The 14,176-nt window shown below is 27.6% G+C and overlaps 1 protein-coding gene across 2 annotated transcripts; it reads left to right on the plus strand.

The window, feature by feature from the left end:
* On the plus strand, positions 1-13,452 carry LOC143196995 (uncharacterized). 2 transcript variants are annotated; one of them, XM_076405015.1, is made up of 4 exons: positions 1-951; positions 6,413-6,489; positions 7,255-7,306; positions 11,038-13,452. In XM_076405015.1, exons 1-4 carry the CDS (start codon positions 148-150, stop codon positions 11,209-11,211), a joined length of 1,107 nt encoding a protein of 368 aa, XP_076261130.1. In that variant the 5' UTR covers positions 1-147; the 3' UTR covers positions 11,212-13,452. The 2 variants fall into 2 exon arrangements, with proteins under 2 accessions (XP_076261130.1, XP_076261131.1); XM_076405016.1 differs by having other exon boundaries at positions 7,263-7,306; positions 11,038-11,175.
* Positions 13,453-14,176: the final 724 nt, after the last annotated feature.

Genomic DNA, 14,176 nt, shown 5'->3' on the forward strand with positions numbered 1-14,176 from the left:
ACAATGCTGTACGTTTCGTGAATCGTTACAATGCCCTTATTTGGTGGTTTAGTTCGGCTTAAAACATTTTTCGTTATGTTTAATGCTTCGATTTTTGGTGCTAATCCTTAATTGTTGTTAACTGTTTGTTTTTGAAATCTATTTAGGATGGCAACCGTATCGAACAAGAATAAGAAAGGCACGGTGATCCATAGGACGACCAGTGAAACCTTACGACTCGGCGAAGACATACTTACCGGTCAAATGAGGAGTGGGAATTCCGTGAGGAAAAAGTCGCAGGTGACATCGCCAAGTTGTTCCTTTCAAATAACTGGCGTTATGACCAGGTACGATCTAGAGGATGAATCAGCTGACGATTTGGATGAGAGTCACACCGATGAAATATCCAGAGTAACCGACAATGAAACTCCAAGCTTTTCGGAAGATTCTAAAGATGAACAACAACCGATAGGGTTCTCTCCTCCGTCTCAACAGATTATATATAATCAAAATCTTAGCAATGCAAATTCAGTGGTGTCTCCTGTTGAAAAACATATTCCGGTCTCTGAGGATGAAAAAGTGGAGAAGGTCGAGAAGCCGAAATCTAATATCAATGATTTAGGAAGGTTTAGAGTGGTGAAACTCGGTAGTATGGTACCGTTTAGTAGAGGAAGATGGACTTGTTACGATTATTTGGATGAGACATCGGAAGGAAAAACGTCCATGAATATAAATACATCAGTGACCACGATATCTTGTTGGAATGCAACGTCCAAGCCTACTTATTTATATACAGGGTCAATCTTAATGCCTGAAGAGATACCAATATTCGTCCCACTTTCAACAAATAATCTACATCCATTAAATACGGTTAATAGCCTGCCAAAATCGCGTCATGTTAGTTTTACTAGTTGTAACAGCATTGAAACGGTTATCAATAATTCAAATTTAGACTCCAATCAAAACAAACAAGTAAGTTGGAATATTTTTAATATAAGTATAAATTGAATATATTTAATTTATACTGAATAAAAATAGTTGTATTTAATATACAGAACCTTTATGTACAATGATTTTTAACTCATTAACTGATGAAGTGACTTTAAATTTTGCTAAATGCAGCTTTTAACATATTGATTTATATTCCTGTAGTTCATATTTTTGTTTCATTATAAATTTATTTTTGTTAAAACGTTTTATCAAAAAATACATCCTGTAGATTCTTAACAACTAGAGATTCAAGGAATATAGCTAATTAACTAATTATAAAAAACGAATATTATCAAGTGTTTAGTAACAATTATATAGAGATTTTGAGTTTTTAACATAGATGATTAAACTTCATAACAATTATAATTATCCTTTCTATAAGAATATATAATTTTTTTTTACTTTCATTTTTTTACCAACCATAATGAATTCCTGCTTTACATACTTTTGTTTAAGTTAAAATATAATATGTAACATATAAAAAGATATACACGGTAAGGCTGTACATAGTTTATGTGATCTAATTTCACTCTATAAATCCGGTATAATTTATGTATTCATTTTTTATTGTAACGGATTTTATTTTGTAACGGCCCTTAAAAATGGATAAATTATTTTGACTATATAATGTATAATATTAAATATAAATGAATAAATTTATTATATTTTTATGATTCATTATTATTATTATTATTATTATTATATTTTCGCAAATTAATTTATAAAATTAAATATTATCACAAGAAAGGATATTCTCTACTGATTGTTGACTTTTATGTACATATTATGGAACTGATTTATTGCTAATGGTATAAAAAGTTTTTTTAATAATAATCTACATAAAACTAACACAATTTATACATATTCTAGTTTATTTATCAATAATATATTTTTGAAATATATTCTGTATCAAGATGATAGGACAAAAAGGTCTATGTTTATCCGTTTTTTTCCCGTAATGTTACCTAAACTGACAGATTTTGTTATTTAGTCAATAAATTGATTTTCTTCTTTTCTTCTATGTGAAAAACTAATAAAGTTTTGGGTTAAGATCATAATATTTTTTGTGTATATATTTGCGACAAAATAAGAAGCGAATATGGGTAGTTTGTCCCAAAAGCAATTTGATAAAAAAAACTTTTGCCAGCAATTGTCGTAAATATATTATGAAAGCGTCCTCGAAAGATAACCAAACCAACAGCTGCTAGACAAAACGTCGCCAGAATAAATAAACAAAGAATAAACAAAGCATACCGAATGATAATTTGGTGAAAATGCTACTAATTTTGTAAATTAGACTGAAAATAAATCTTTTCATTTAGTAAATAGAATGTGTCTAGAAAAAAAATCTTGCTTTCCGAAAACTACATATAGTTTTTAAAAATTTATTAAGAATATTAAAAATCCATTCTTCGAATTATTTTAGCATACTTAAAAGACAATCAAATCAAAATTCAAAAAACTTATTTTACTAGTTTTCTGGAAGGTTACCGCCTCGTCTATTGAAAATAATATATTTTATTCTTTTATTAATCGTATTTGAAGATGTTAGAAGAGCCAAAAGAGTTTAATTTTGAGAATAAGCTGATTGTTGGAACAATTCGTAGTGTAATTTTAAAATTTATGTGTGTTGCAGCAGGTGCGTTATTTCAAGGAAACTGATTTATTGTTCATCAGATAAATAGATGACCTGATTTATTTGAGTTTATCGTTTTATCAGTTTGTTTCGTTAAAACACTTCGCATAGAACTGAAATCGCTTCAACATGATACCTTAGTCTTTAATTTGATCTAGAATCATGGAGGTTAGCACAAGTCTTCTCTATAATGATGGAACAAATTACTTTCAATAATATTGGCTGGTATTTGGATGTGTTTTTGTTACATTATTAGTAAATGCGACAAGCATTGTCTACATTGCTTTTTGAAATATAAATCTTATCTTAAAGCATTCCTTAAAGCATCTAGTGAATTGTCTAGAGTTTGCGGTGATAACATATCGATCACTATATGATTTTTCAATATACACTTTTTATGTTCAAGTGGGCAATTTTCAAGACTTGTACTGTCACTTTTAAATGGCTTTACCATTGGTTACGAATGATTTGATTGAATTTGACTACATTCGCCTAATGGATTTACTATTTCGCTATATTAGCCTTTAAACCTTTTTCCTTTGTTAAAAGGCACTGATATGTTCATTTTAAAGGGTTTGCAAACAAATAATTAACATACAGTTGGAAATTATATCTTGATTCTGAAATGAAACATTATGATGGAATCGAATTTTTAGTTCTGCTTTGATGATTAGTTGGTGGGCTGCGAATTTATTAGGCAATCTAGAATTAAATAAATAAATATTAGTAGTATCAATTGGTTCCAAATAAAATATCCTTTGCTGGAAGTTTTATTTTCCATTAAGTGATTGACAAATCAAAAAAATGCAGCTAATTGCCCAATTATAAAAAACGAAAATCATCAAGTACCTAGTAATAATTATATGGAGTTTTTGAGTGTTTAAAATAGATGATTAGAATTCATAATAATTATAATTATCTTCTCTATCAGTATTAGTATCAAATAAAAAAATTATATATTTTTTACTTACACGTCATCCATAATCGATTACGGGTTCTAACTACTTTAAATACTTTTGTTGAAGTTAAAATATAATCTGTAACATAACTGCAAATTTATTGGGCAATTTATAATTAACTAAAAAAATATTAGTAGTATAAATTGGATCTAAATAAAATATCATTTGCTGGAAGTTTTATTTTTCATTTAGTGATTGATAAATAAAAAAAATGCAGCTAATTGCCCAATTATAAAAAACGAAAATCATCAAGTACCTAGTAATAATTATATGGAGTTTTTGAGTGTTTAAAATAGATGATTAGAATTCATAATAAATATAATTATCTTCTCTATAAGTATTACTATCAAATAAAAAAAATTATATATTTTTACTTACACGTCATCCATAATCGATTACGGGTTCTAAATACTTTAAGTACTTTTGTTGAAGTTAAAATATAATCTGTAACATAACTGCAAATTTATTGGACAATATACAATTAACTAAAAAATATTAGTAGTATAAATTGGTTCTAAATAAAATATCGTTTGCTGGAAGTTTTATTTTTCATTTAGTGATTGACAAATCAAAAAAAATACAGCTAATTGCCAATTGCTCAGCTTCGATCGCCCCTTCATTCAACGAAAATTTCCTCCCAGCGAGCATTCTTTTGAGATCTGAGAACAGGAAATAGTCGCTGGGGGGCCAGATCTGAAGAATACGTTGGATGAAGAAGCAATTCGAAGGCCAATTCATGGATTTTTTCCATCGTTTTTGCTGACTTGTGACACGGTGCATTGTCTTGGTGAATCAGCACTTTCTTTTTCTTCAAATGCGACCGTTTTCGGCGATTTCGTCCTTCAAACGGTTCAACAACGCTATATAATAGTCGCTGTTGATGGCCCTTCCTCTTTCAAGGTAGTCAATGAAAATTATTCCATGCACATCTCAAAATACAGACGCCATAACCTTGCCAGCCAACTGTAGCGTTTTCCCACGCTTTGGAGCGAGTTCATCGTGTACAGTCCTCTAGGATGACTGTTGATTGGACTTCGGAGTGAAATGATGGAGCCATGTTTCATCCATTGTTAAATATCGATGCAAAAACTCGGGTTTATTACGCTTGATCATCTTCAAATATTGCTTCGAATCATCAACTCGTCGTTGTTTTTGGTCAATACCCAAATATTTGTGAATGATATGATTTACACGTTTAGTTAATATCTTTAGAGTGTCTGCTATTTCATTCAGTTTCAATTTACGGTAATTCAAAATCATTTTGTTGATTTTTTTAATGTTTTCGTCGGTAACAACCTCTTTTGGGCGTTCACTCCAGTCACGCCAGTAACTAGGCTGGGTAAGACTGGATGTATTCTGGGACGATTTCTAGGTTGGACACTCGCCAATCCGTAGGCTCAGTGCCGAGGTTCGTGGTTCGGAGACCACATTAAATAGTAGATCAAGTCCAGATAAATCCTGGTTCTGATAATTTTCCATTTTAAATGTGATAATCCATAAATGGGAAATTATTTTAATACTAAATAGAGTAAACTTAAAACTATACATACAACATTAAATCGAAATAACGATTTTAAATTATAATTAGATGAATGATATTTGGTAAACCTTTTTACAAACCTAAACTGGCAACTAAGAAATACTAAATACGGAACATAAATACGAATAATTTACCGGTTTTGAAACGGTTTATGAAAGCACGTATAGAACAGGATTATGCAACTGAAATTCGTGTATTTATATTACTTTTTAAAAGTGAAATTTATAGTTCAATTTGCAGTGTGTATCGTGGGAAATAAATATACACTGTCTTAAGAAATTTTATTGTAATAAAGCAATTTGGTTAAATGTAAATATATATTTTAATAGCCATATTATTACTATACCAATAGTCCTTTTAAAATTTAATTTGGTTAACAATGACTTTATTTATATATTAATATATTTTTTATGTAATAAATCTAAATTTATGCAGCCTCCTTTATGATCGAGGATTTTTTAGAGCTAAACAACTTTCAATAGAGTTGACTCTATTTTAAAAGACGGTAGAAGTAACCTTGTCTCTATTTAGTAAGTCTTTAAAGTAAAAGTAAGGTCTTAAAGTTAAAGTAGGAATCTTTAAAATATTAACGCCATAAATAAATCAGTTCCTTGACCCACCAGTTATGTAGATAAGCAGAATTCAGGTGAAAATAACCATTAGGTTTAATTTCACCAGGTATGAGGTTACGTCCTCAAAGATACATTTTATAGAATCAAATGTAAAATAAAAATATTAGGTTTATTTACATTGTAATTTTATTTGAAACAATGCATTTAAAAATTTCTACCAACTTTAGGTCATCTAATAATAGGTAACCAAATCCTAAAAACAGGTATCAAAAATTGCTTTTTAACAGACGGTAGCCATTTTTTTTCTATCTATCTAAAATAAAGTCTATAGATTCTTAATAGTTAAGAATAATTATTTTGTTTGATATTAGAAAGGTAGAAAGGACAATTGCACTTATTTAATTTTAATTATAATTAATTATTTAATTTATAATTTTTTAGATAATATCCAACATACATTTATATAAAAAATATGTGCTGCTTATTCTGTTAAGTAAATGTAAACTAATGAATGCTGAAGATAATAGATTATTGAACTAAGTAAAAAGTAACTCATGAAAATGTATAACAAATAATAACAATAACCATATAACAGCAATAAAAGCCAATATCATCATTAATTTAACTTAATTAATTTTAACATTAATTTTGAGTTTAAATTTTTCTATACAATTTTAATTAGTTTTTTAACGATATTCTGAATTATCATGTAAAAATCATCGGAATATTTTTTCAGATATATTCTACAGTTGCTCAAAATAACGAAATGATGATATCTACTAGTGATCACCATAGTTCAAATGACAATAGTTGGTAAGTAAATATTTGTTTTTCTTATTATTTCAAAAGTTGAATGGAATTTGTACCTGAACAAAAATCGTGTTACTACGAATAAGAAATCTATCAAATGAAAAGTAAAAAGATAAAGAAGAGTCAATTTAAGTAATTTTAAATAAGACCGAGATAAGAAAAATGAAAGATAAGATGCAAGGTTATTCTGTGTTCTAAATAAAGGATTTTAAAATTAAATTGAAATAGTTCTTAAAACCACAATAATCACTCTTATGGCAAAAATAATAAAATTGAATATTTGAAAAAGTTTATTATACGAAACTATTGCAGATACAAAAAAGCAAGCAAGAGAAGAATTGATTTTATACCAAAAAAGCTAAATTGTTGAGTCAATTATCACATTCATTCACATTTACATACATGCTAGCAGCTAATACAATCGTTATATATTATATATATTTATAACATCTTTATTAGATACGTTTATATAATATATATATATATATATATATAATATATATATATATAGTATATATATATATATATATATATATATATATATATATATATATATATATGTATATATATTATTTGATAATAGAGTGACACTGAGTCAAAGAAATATTCTAGAGAATCGCATTGTAAATTCCGATTGATGAAGGCTGCTATTGAGTTACTCTTGGTATTTTTTGGTTATAAATGCTATGATGCATATGTTGTTATATTTATATTCCTAAGTCATTTATTCTTTTTTAAATTTTAATAATATGTTTTAATTTTTTATAGTGTTTCAGCTCCATCTTCAACAACAATAGACACTAAAATAGAACACGCCTTGGTGAGTATACATGTTATATTATGTTTATAAATCCATATTCAATGTGATTTTGTTAACATATCATTTTAAAAATTGATGATATGTATATGTCAATAACTAACCTTGGTATGATACAATTTAATTGAATATGGTGGTTTAACTCATACACAGCATAACAATGAATTTTCAGATTTGGTGTCGATGTTGAGATTTGTAGCAACCATTGACCGCTCATGTTTTTTGTAGTTATTGCAGGTTATCAGTTTTTTTAACCTTAAAGAACTTTTAAAATGCCTACTATGTTGTTTTTGAACCAGCTCCTTGCAAATGAAAAATTGTCGTTCAGTGCCTTTGAAATGTTTTTATTATATTTTTCAGTTTATATTTCAATTGAATTAGTTACCTAGTCGGCTTGCCTCTTTTCGTAAATTTTATTCATACTGAAACGGTTTGTTGCGTAACTCTAAGATTCTACAAGTTCCGTTTTTCTTTGAATCGGATTGTACTTTATAATATAATATCATTGGTACCAGGTATACCTGAAAGTCATTACCAGTTTTTCTAACAGATGTCGCTAGGCTGAAGTATGCAATGTTATAATTTAACACGTATACCATTTACATGTTATGATTTTTGAAAGTAACATCGTCATACTCATTTATATCTCTTTGAAATATATCTCTAACCTTAAAAACATGTGATGCGTGGTTTCGCAAATTCAGAAGTGGAGATTTCGAGTCCAATACAAAGAAGTAGACCTTCTAGTTCTGGTAGACCGAAAAAGAGTGAAAAAGCGAAACTGGAACAGTTATTGGATGAAGACCCAACCCAAACTCACAACCGTTAAGTGTGGCCCAAGAAACGACCGATTACGAGCAATGGGGAAAATCCAAGGGATGGGAGGATAGGCTGCTGTCTGTGAAATGCTGCTTCAAAGGTATGATCAGAAGTCATTTCTGCATCGAATAGTGACGGATGATGAAAAGTGAATTTATTTTCAAAACCGTAAGCGCAATAAAATCATGGTTACCATCTGGCGAAGCTGACCGATTGTCTCCAAGGCCCAATGGTATTAATCGCAACACAATGATCTGTAATTGGTCGGACCAGAGTGGCGTGGTGTATTACGAACTGTTGAAACCTAATGAAACTAGTGTTCCTAATAGTGTTCGCTACCGACAACAATTAACAATTTGAACCATGAATTGATCGAAAAACCTCCAGAATGGATCCGAAGACACGGTAAAGTGACTTTACGGCACAATAACGTTCCGTCTTATAAAGCAAAACCGGTGAAGGAATACTATACCGCCACCGCGCAGAATTGCTATACTCTCTAGACCTTGTCCCGTCCAACTGTCAACTTTTCAGATCAATGGAACACGTACTGCAAGAACGGCTCTTCGCCAGTTTCGAAGAAGAAGAAGAAAAAGACTTTTTTTCTCACAGGACAAACAGTTTTTAGGATGTTATTCAAAAATTGTCTGAAAATTTCCATTTTCTTGAAAATTATGTCGTTGGTTTTTGGAAATAACTTTCCGGTACACCTGTATAAATTAAGTACAACAGTGGTCCAAGCACTCTACCTTGTGTGGTACACTCGCGTAGATATCCATCTCATATGATGTTCAAACCTGAATATTCATTGCCGTATCTTATTCTGCACTAACGATCAGAAATGCTAAATTTGAAAATCTGGCTCATCCGAGTAGGTAATTTATTTGCCAACTTGTATCTGAGGCCCTCTTGTCATACTTTATTAAAGGCTTGGGCAACGTCTAAAAATATAGCTTGGTAAATTTCCTTTTCTTCAAATGTTTTCTCAATTCCAACTCTAAGACCATCTACTTGATCAATTGTCACATGTTTATTTTTTAATCTAGGTTGGTGAGCAGGGAACATTTTCTCGAACGGTCTTGTGTGACATTGGTTATTATGTTTGATCGTTTGGTAATTTACCTGGTTTAAGGATCATAATAATTCCTGCAATCTTCAGGAATCGCAATCGGAGACTAGCGTTGAATAGATGACCATCTTTTATTATACTCTTTGTGGCAGCTGTTTAAGTACTATGCCAGATTAGATAACAAACTGAAATTTTTCTAAATTTACTTAAAGTTATTGGGTTTATAACTCTATCTTATGGGTATGATACTCCTCAGTGGGGAAGCTTCCAAAGCTTCCAAAGCTAAGTAAAAAGAATAATCAATGTCTTGATTATCTGTTAAGTTCTTTTGAAATTCAGAATATATATTTAATTTTTTGCAGTATGAATTTTTTATTTGAGTTGTTTAAACAGTTTATTCAGCACCGTTTTATTGTTGCTACAATTTTTAACACAATACATTATTGTATTTTGGAAAGCTCAAGAACTTTTGTACATAATATTATTTTTTATAGTATCCTAACCTTCTCTGATAATATTTGAATTTCACATTGAAAAAACATTCACCCATTTTCAGAAAAGCTTTAACAGAGCATTGACTTATATGATGAAATTTTATTTATGATATTATTTATATCTTAAAATTAATTAATCACCGTTTTTCACCGTGGTATTATTGCTAAACTAGTGTAAAAATATATATAATTAAAGCTCACTAATTTCATTCGTATTTTTCGAATTCTAATTTTTCGTATTTAATGTTAATTCGTTGTGAATCATTGATTTTACTATTGACATTATTTATATTACTAATTTAAGTGGCTTTTAGAGTCTAGAGACCTCTATATTGTCCTGTTATTAAGCAGCCTTGACATTAACATGATTTTGTTGGCTTATTAATAATTAGTCTTTCCTTAGGGCTTATAGTTATTTGGTCTCACTTGTGAATATCTATGGATGTATATCATTACAATATATAAGAGAGCGTTGATCTTTTTTTTAATATTCGGAATGTGTTGTTTCAGTAAAATCATGCTCTAAAGCAAACAAGTAGTATTAATAGCCAATTATTTAGTTATGTCTACATTTTTATATATTATCTGTTTATTCATTATTTTGGCCACCTAACGTTAATTTACATATAATTTTGAGTGAAAAAATGAAAAAAGAATATATGTTCAAGTCAAAAATGTACCATATTCGTTAGATATGGTCTCTAACAATCTATAAGTCTGCACAATGATCTAATTATTTGTTTACAATGTTTGACGCTGTATTTATGATATGTTGTCTTTAAATCTGATGTAAATTAATTTTGTTAGTATTCGAATGTGTTAAATTTGCGATGGATTTTATTTTAATGTTTGATATGAAAACTATGTCAAAAATTATACTTAATTATATTGTTAATCATATTTATATTAATAATATTTTCTCAACTAATTTTAATAGGGATTGAAGTACATATCACATTAATAGTTATTGTAAACTTTTATTTTTTGAAATGTGTAAATTTAAAAATTATATAAAAAGCAATTTATTGATTTAAGATAGGTAATAGTAATGAGAACAAACTTCATTTTGGTCATGTATTGCTTTAAACAAGTTAATTTGTTCTAGAACGACTAAGGAAAAAAGCGTTATTTTAAAATTTTTTATCAGCTTTTAATTGTTGTTTCATTAACATTGTATCATTAAGAGAATCAGGTTTTTAAATGAAGATGGTTTTAAGGGTATACAAATACTAAATGAGGGTTACTGCCACTTTTGATTAAAAAACACTAATTATTAAATTAATTTGTATAATTTGCTTTAATTAGTTTGGGTTTATTATTACCTGATATGTATTAACTCTTTCATTTTTTAGGATGTTGTTAAGAATCATTTGACACATGCGGTACGTTTGGAAGTTGAGGAATTGAAAGTGAAGATAAACGAATTAGTTGAACGCATATCACACTTGGAATATGAAAATGATGTCTTAAGAGCAAACGTAACTCCAGATGTATTGGCCACGCTTGGCAATTTTAGAAAACACTAAAAAGGAAAAAACAACAAAATTGATACAATTTAAATCTTCCATGTTTATCTGTGCTTGGGCTGAAAATTGTTTCATTCCTTTTTTTTTCGAAATGGATTTACAAATTTAGCAAGTTTCCCAACTACTCACTTTGCTTTCTTTCAACAAGCTTTAAACCATTGTGTTAAGGTATTTCTATTTCTAGGCAATAATAAGGAAACTGTCAAGCTCCACTTGTTTTAAGAGAAAACTGCTTATATGTTACGAATCATCTTGTTGGTTTTTCATTATTTTTGTATAAATATAGATTTTTGATACAATTCATAGCAAATAGTCATATGTTGATTATTGACTGATAATTGATTATTTTTGTTGATAATATTCAATTCTAATTTTATACGTAGTGAATATAAATAAATACAGAAAATATATTTGTTATAAATAATTTGGCGCAATAGAAAAAATAAAATCATGAATTTATTAAAATTTTACATTTTATACGTAATAAAATGGTTAAAATATCGGATTTATTCTAATCAAAAACTTACATTTAAATGTAACGATAGGTGATCGAATCTATGTAGTTTTTTTTGTTGTGCCAAATTTTTAAGAACACATTTTATATAATAATTATGTAAATAATTGTTGAAAACTAGGCGAACATTTACAATTTAAGTATGTTTTTTAGTATTTTTTCTGTTTTTTGGTGGTTTAATAGTGGGCCTATTTATTAGTGACTTTTAGGATAAGACAAATACATTTAAATCGCCAAGAGACATGTAAAATATTTATATTATTTGTATGTGAAAGTGGGCCTGGAATAATGCTACATCAAGAATTTCTGACGGGTAGATAAACAATGATAAAGAAGCAGAGTTGCGCATGCGCAGGCATACATTAATAATAAAAAATTGCTATTTATATTATTTGAAAAAATATAATTTAATTTATTCAGTTACCTTTATTTTATGATAACTTATACGCTTATGCAAAACAGAAAATAATGTCTAAATGCAATGAGTTAATATTAATGTGTTATTTAAATAAACTATTACGTTTTAAGATCCTGTTTTAAAATATAATCTTGGAATATGTTATGATAAGTGTTATTTATAGCAAATTATTGTCTAGTGATCTAATTATTTGTTTACAAAGTTTGACGCTGTATTTATGTTGTCTTTGAATCTGATGTAAATTAGTTTTGTTAGTATTCGATGTGTTAAATTTGCGATGGATTTTATTTTAATGTTTGATATGAAAACTATGTCAAAAATTATACTTAATTATATTGTTAATCATATTTATATTAATGATATTTTCACAACCAATTTTAATAGGGATTGAAGTACATATCACATTAATAGTTATTTTAAAAGCTTATTTTTTTAAATGTGTCAATTTAAAAAATATATAAAAAGCAATTTATTGATTTAAGATAGGTAATAGTAATGAGAACAAACTTCATTTTGGTCATATATTGCTTTAAACAAGTTAATTTGTTCTAGAACGACTAAGGAAAAAAGTGTTATTTTAAAATTATTTATCAGCTTTTAATTGTTTTTTCAATGTAATAATAATGAGCCTTATATAAAATGATTTGCTCATGTCTCCAATAATAAAAAGGAATATTGTGATATGGTATGGAAAGTTCCTACTTTTATGCTCAAAACTTCAATTTATTATGATATGCAGCTTAATTTTTAATCAACAGCTTTCGCATTTTTTTTGGCACATTTATTATCAATATAATTTAAACAACGATAATCCTTCTAATAAATAAATCTAACTTAAATCATTAAAATTGTATAAGATTTCTTTGTTGTTAAACAATAATTTGATGTAACTCCAGCTTCATATAGAGCAATTTGTCTTCCTATTGTAATTATTCAGTTTAAATAACTTTAGCATTATCTTAAAGTAAAAAAATATTAATATTCAAAGAACTGATTATGTAAGACTATGTATACAATTTATCGAGCATTATGAATATTTCGTATTTATTTTTATTCAATAAATTACCAAATTTGAGTATAATTTTAATATACGCCAGTATTAATTATAATTAATATTTACTATAATTTGTGATATTTGCCTAGTTTTTGACTTTACTATCTTATATAAGTGATTATTATATAAAAATTTACTTGTATATTTGTACAATTAAGTTTCTAAATAATTAGAAATAATTAGATTGTTATTTTTAAAACATTAATTTTTATAGTTCTTTCTTCCTTGTCATTTAAATGGTGATGATATATTAAAGAGGGCCTATACAACATGAGCTTTTGTTTTTATTTCCTAGAAGTAATTAAGCCAGCATTTATTTGTATTGAGAAATAAATATAACAAAAGAATAAAAATAATGAAATCAATTGTTTTAAAAGAAAATATTATTTCAAGAATTTTTACGTAATGGTGGAAGGAATCGTATTTTATTTTAATTTATTCAGATAATAGATATAATCTAATTTTACAATAGTAAAAAGAAAAATAAAACTAACCTATATACGGAATAATATTTGTTTTACATAACGTAGTCTGCTTTATGTTCAATAAAAATTGCAATAGCTTGAAAATCGTAATAATAGTGTTGGTTAATGTTTCTCCTAGTAAAGTGAAAGCCTTGAAGTTAAGAATTACAAGTTAAATGAGTTTAAATAAAAAAAATAGTATATATATATATATATATATATATATATATATATATATATATAACACAATCGCATTATATTAATGAGACACACAATAAAGTTGTAATTTAAATTATTTTTGTATTTTGGCAATTAGTAAATATAGATAGAATTAATATACATAATTAAGCGAAAAGATCATTAAAGTAAAATATATGGTATACACACTATTCTGTTTCACTACGACACTCCACACATTAAACTAAATGATTTAGTATACTTTAGTTGTTAAATATACAGAATAATAAAAATAACACATCCACTGATATGTTTCGAGGCAAAATTATACTAATTTA

This window comes from Rhynchophorus ferrugineus, unplaced genomic scaffold (genome assembly GCF_030347505.1).
Source record: "Rhynchophorus ferrugineus isolate W39M unplaced genomic scaffold, kcgeb_rfMv2 rfM5, whole genome shotgun sequence".
Lineage (NCBI taxonomy): Eukaryota > Metazoa > Arthropoda > Insecta > Coleoptera > Curculionidae > Rhynchophorus > Rhynchophorus ferrugineus.

Coding starts and splice junctions, on each gene's coding strand:
- LOC143196995 (XM_076405015.1), top strand. CDS start 148: ATGGCAACCGTATCGAACAAGAATAAGAAAGGCACGGTGATCCATAGG. Junction 6,490..7,254: donor AGTTCAAATGACAATAGTTG/GTAAGTAAATAT, acceptor AATTTTTTATAG/TGTTTCAGCTCCATCTTCAA. Junction 7,307..11,037: donor CTAAAATAGAACACGCCTTG/GTGAGTATACAT, acceptor TTCATTTTTTAG/GATGTTGTTAAGAATCATTT.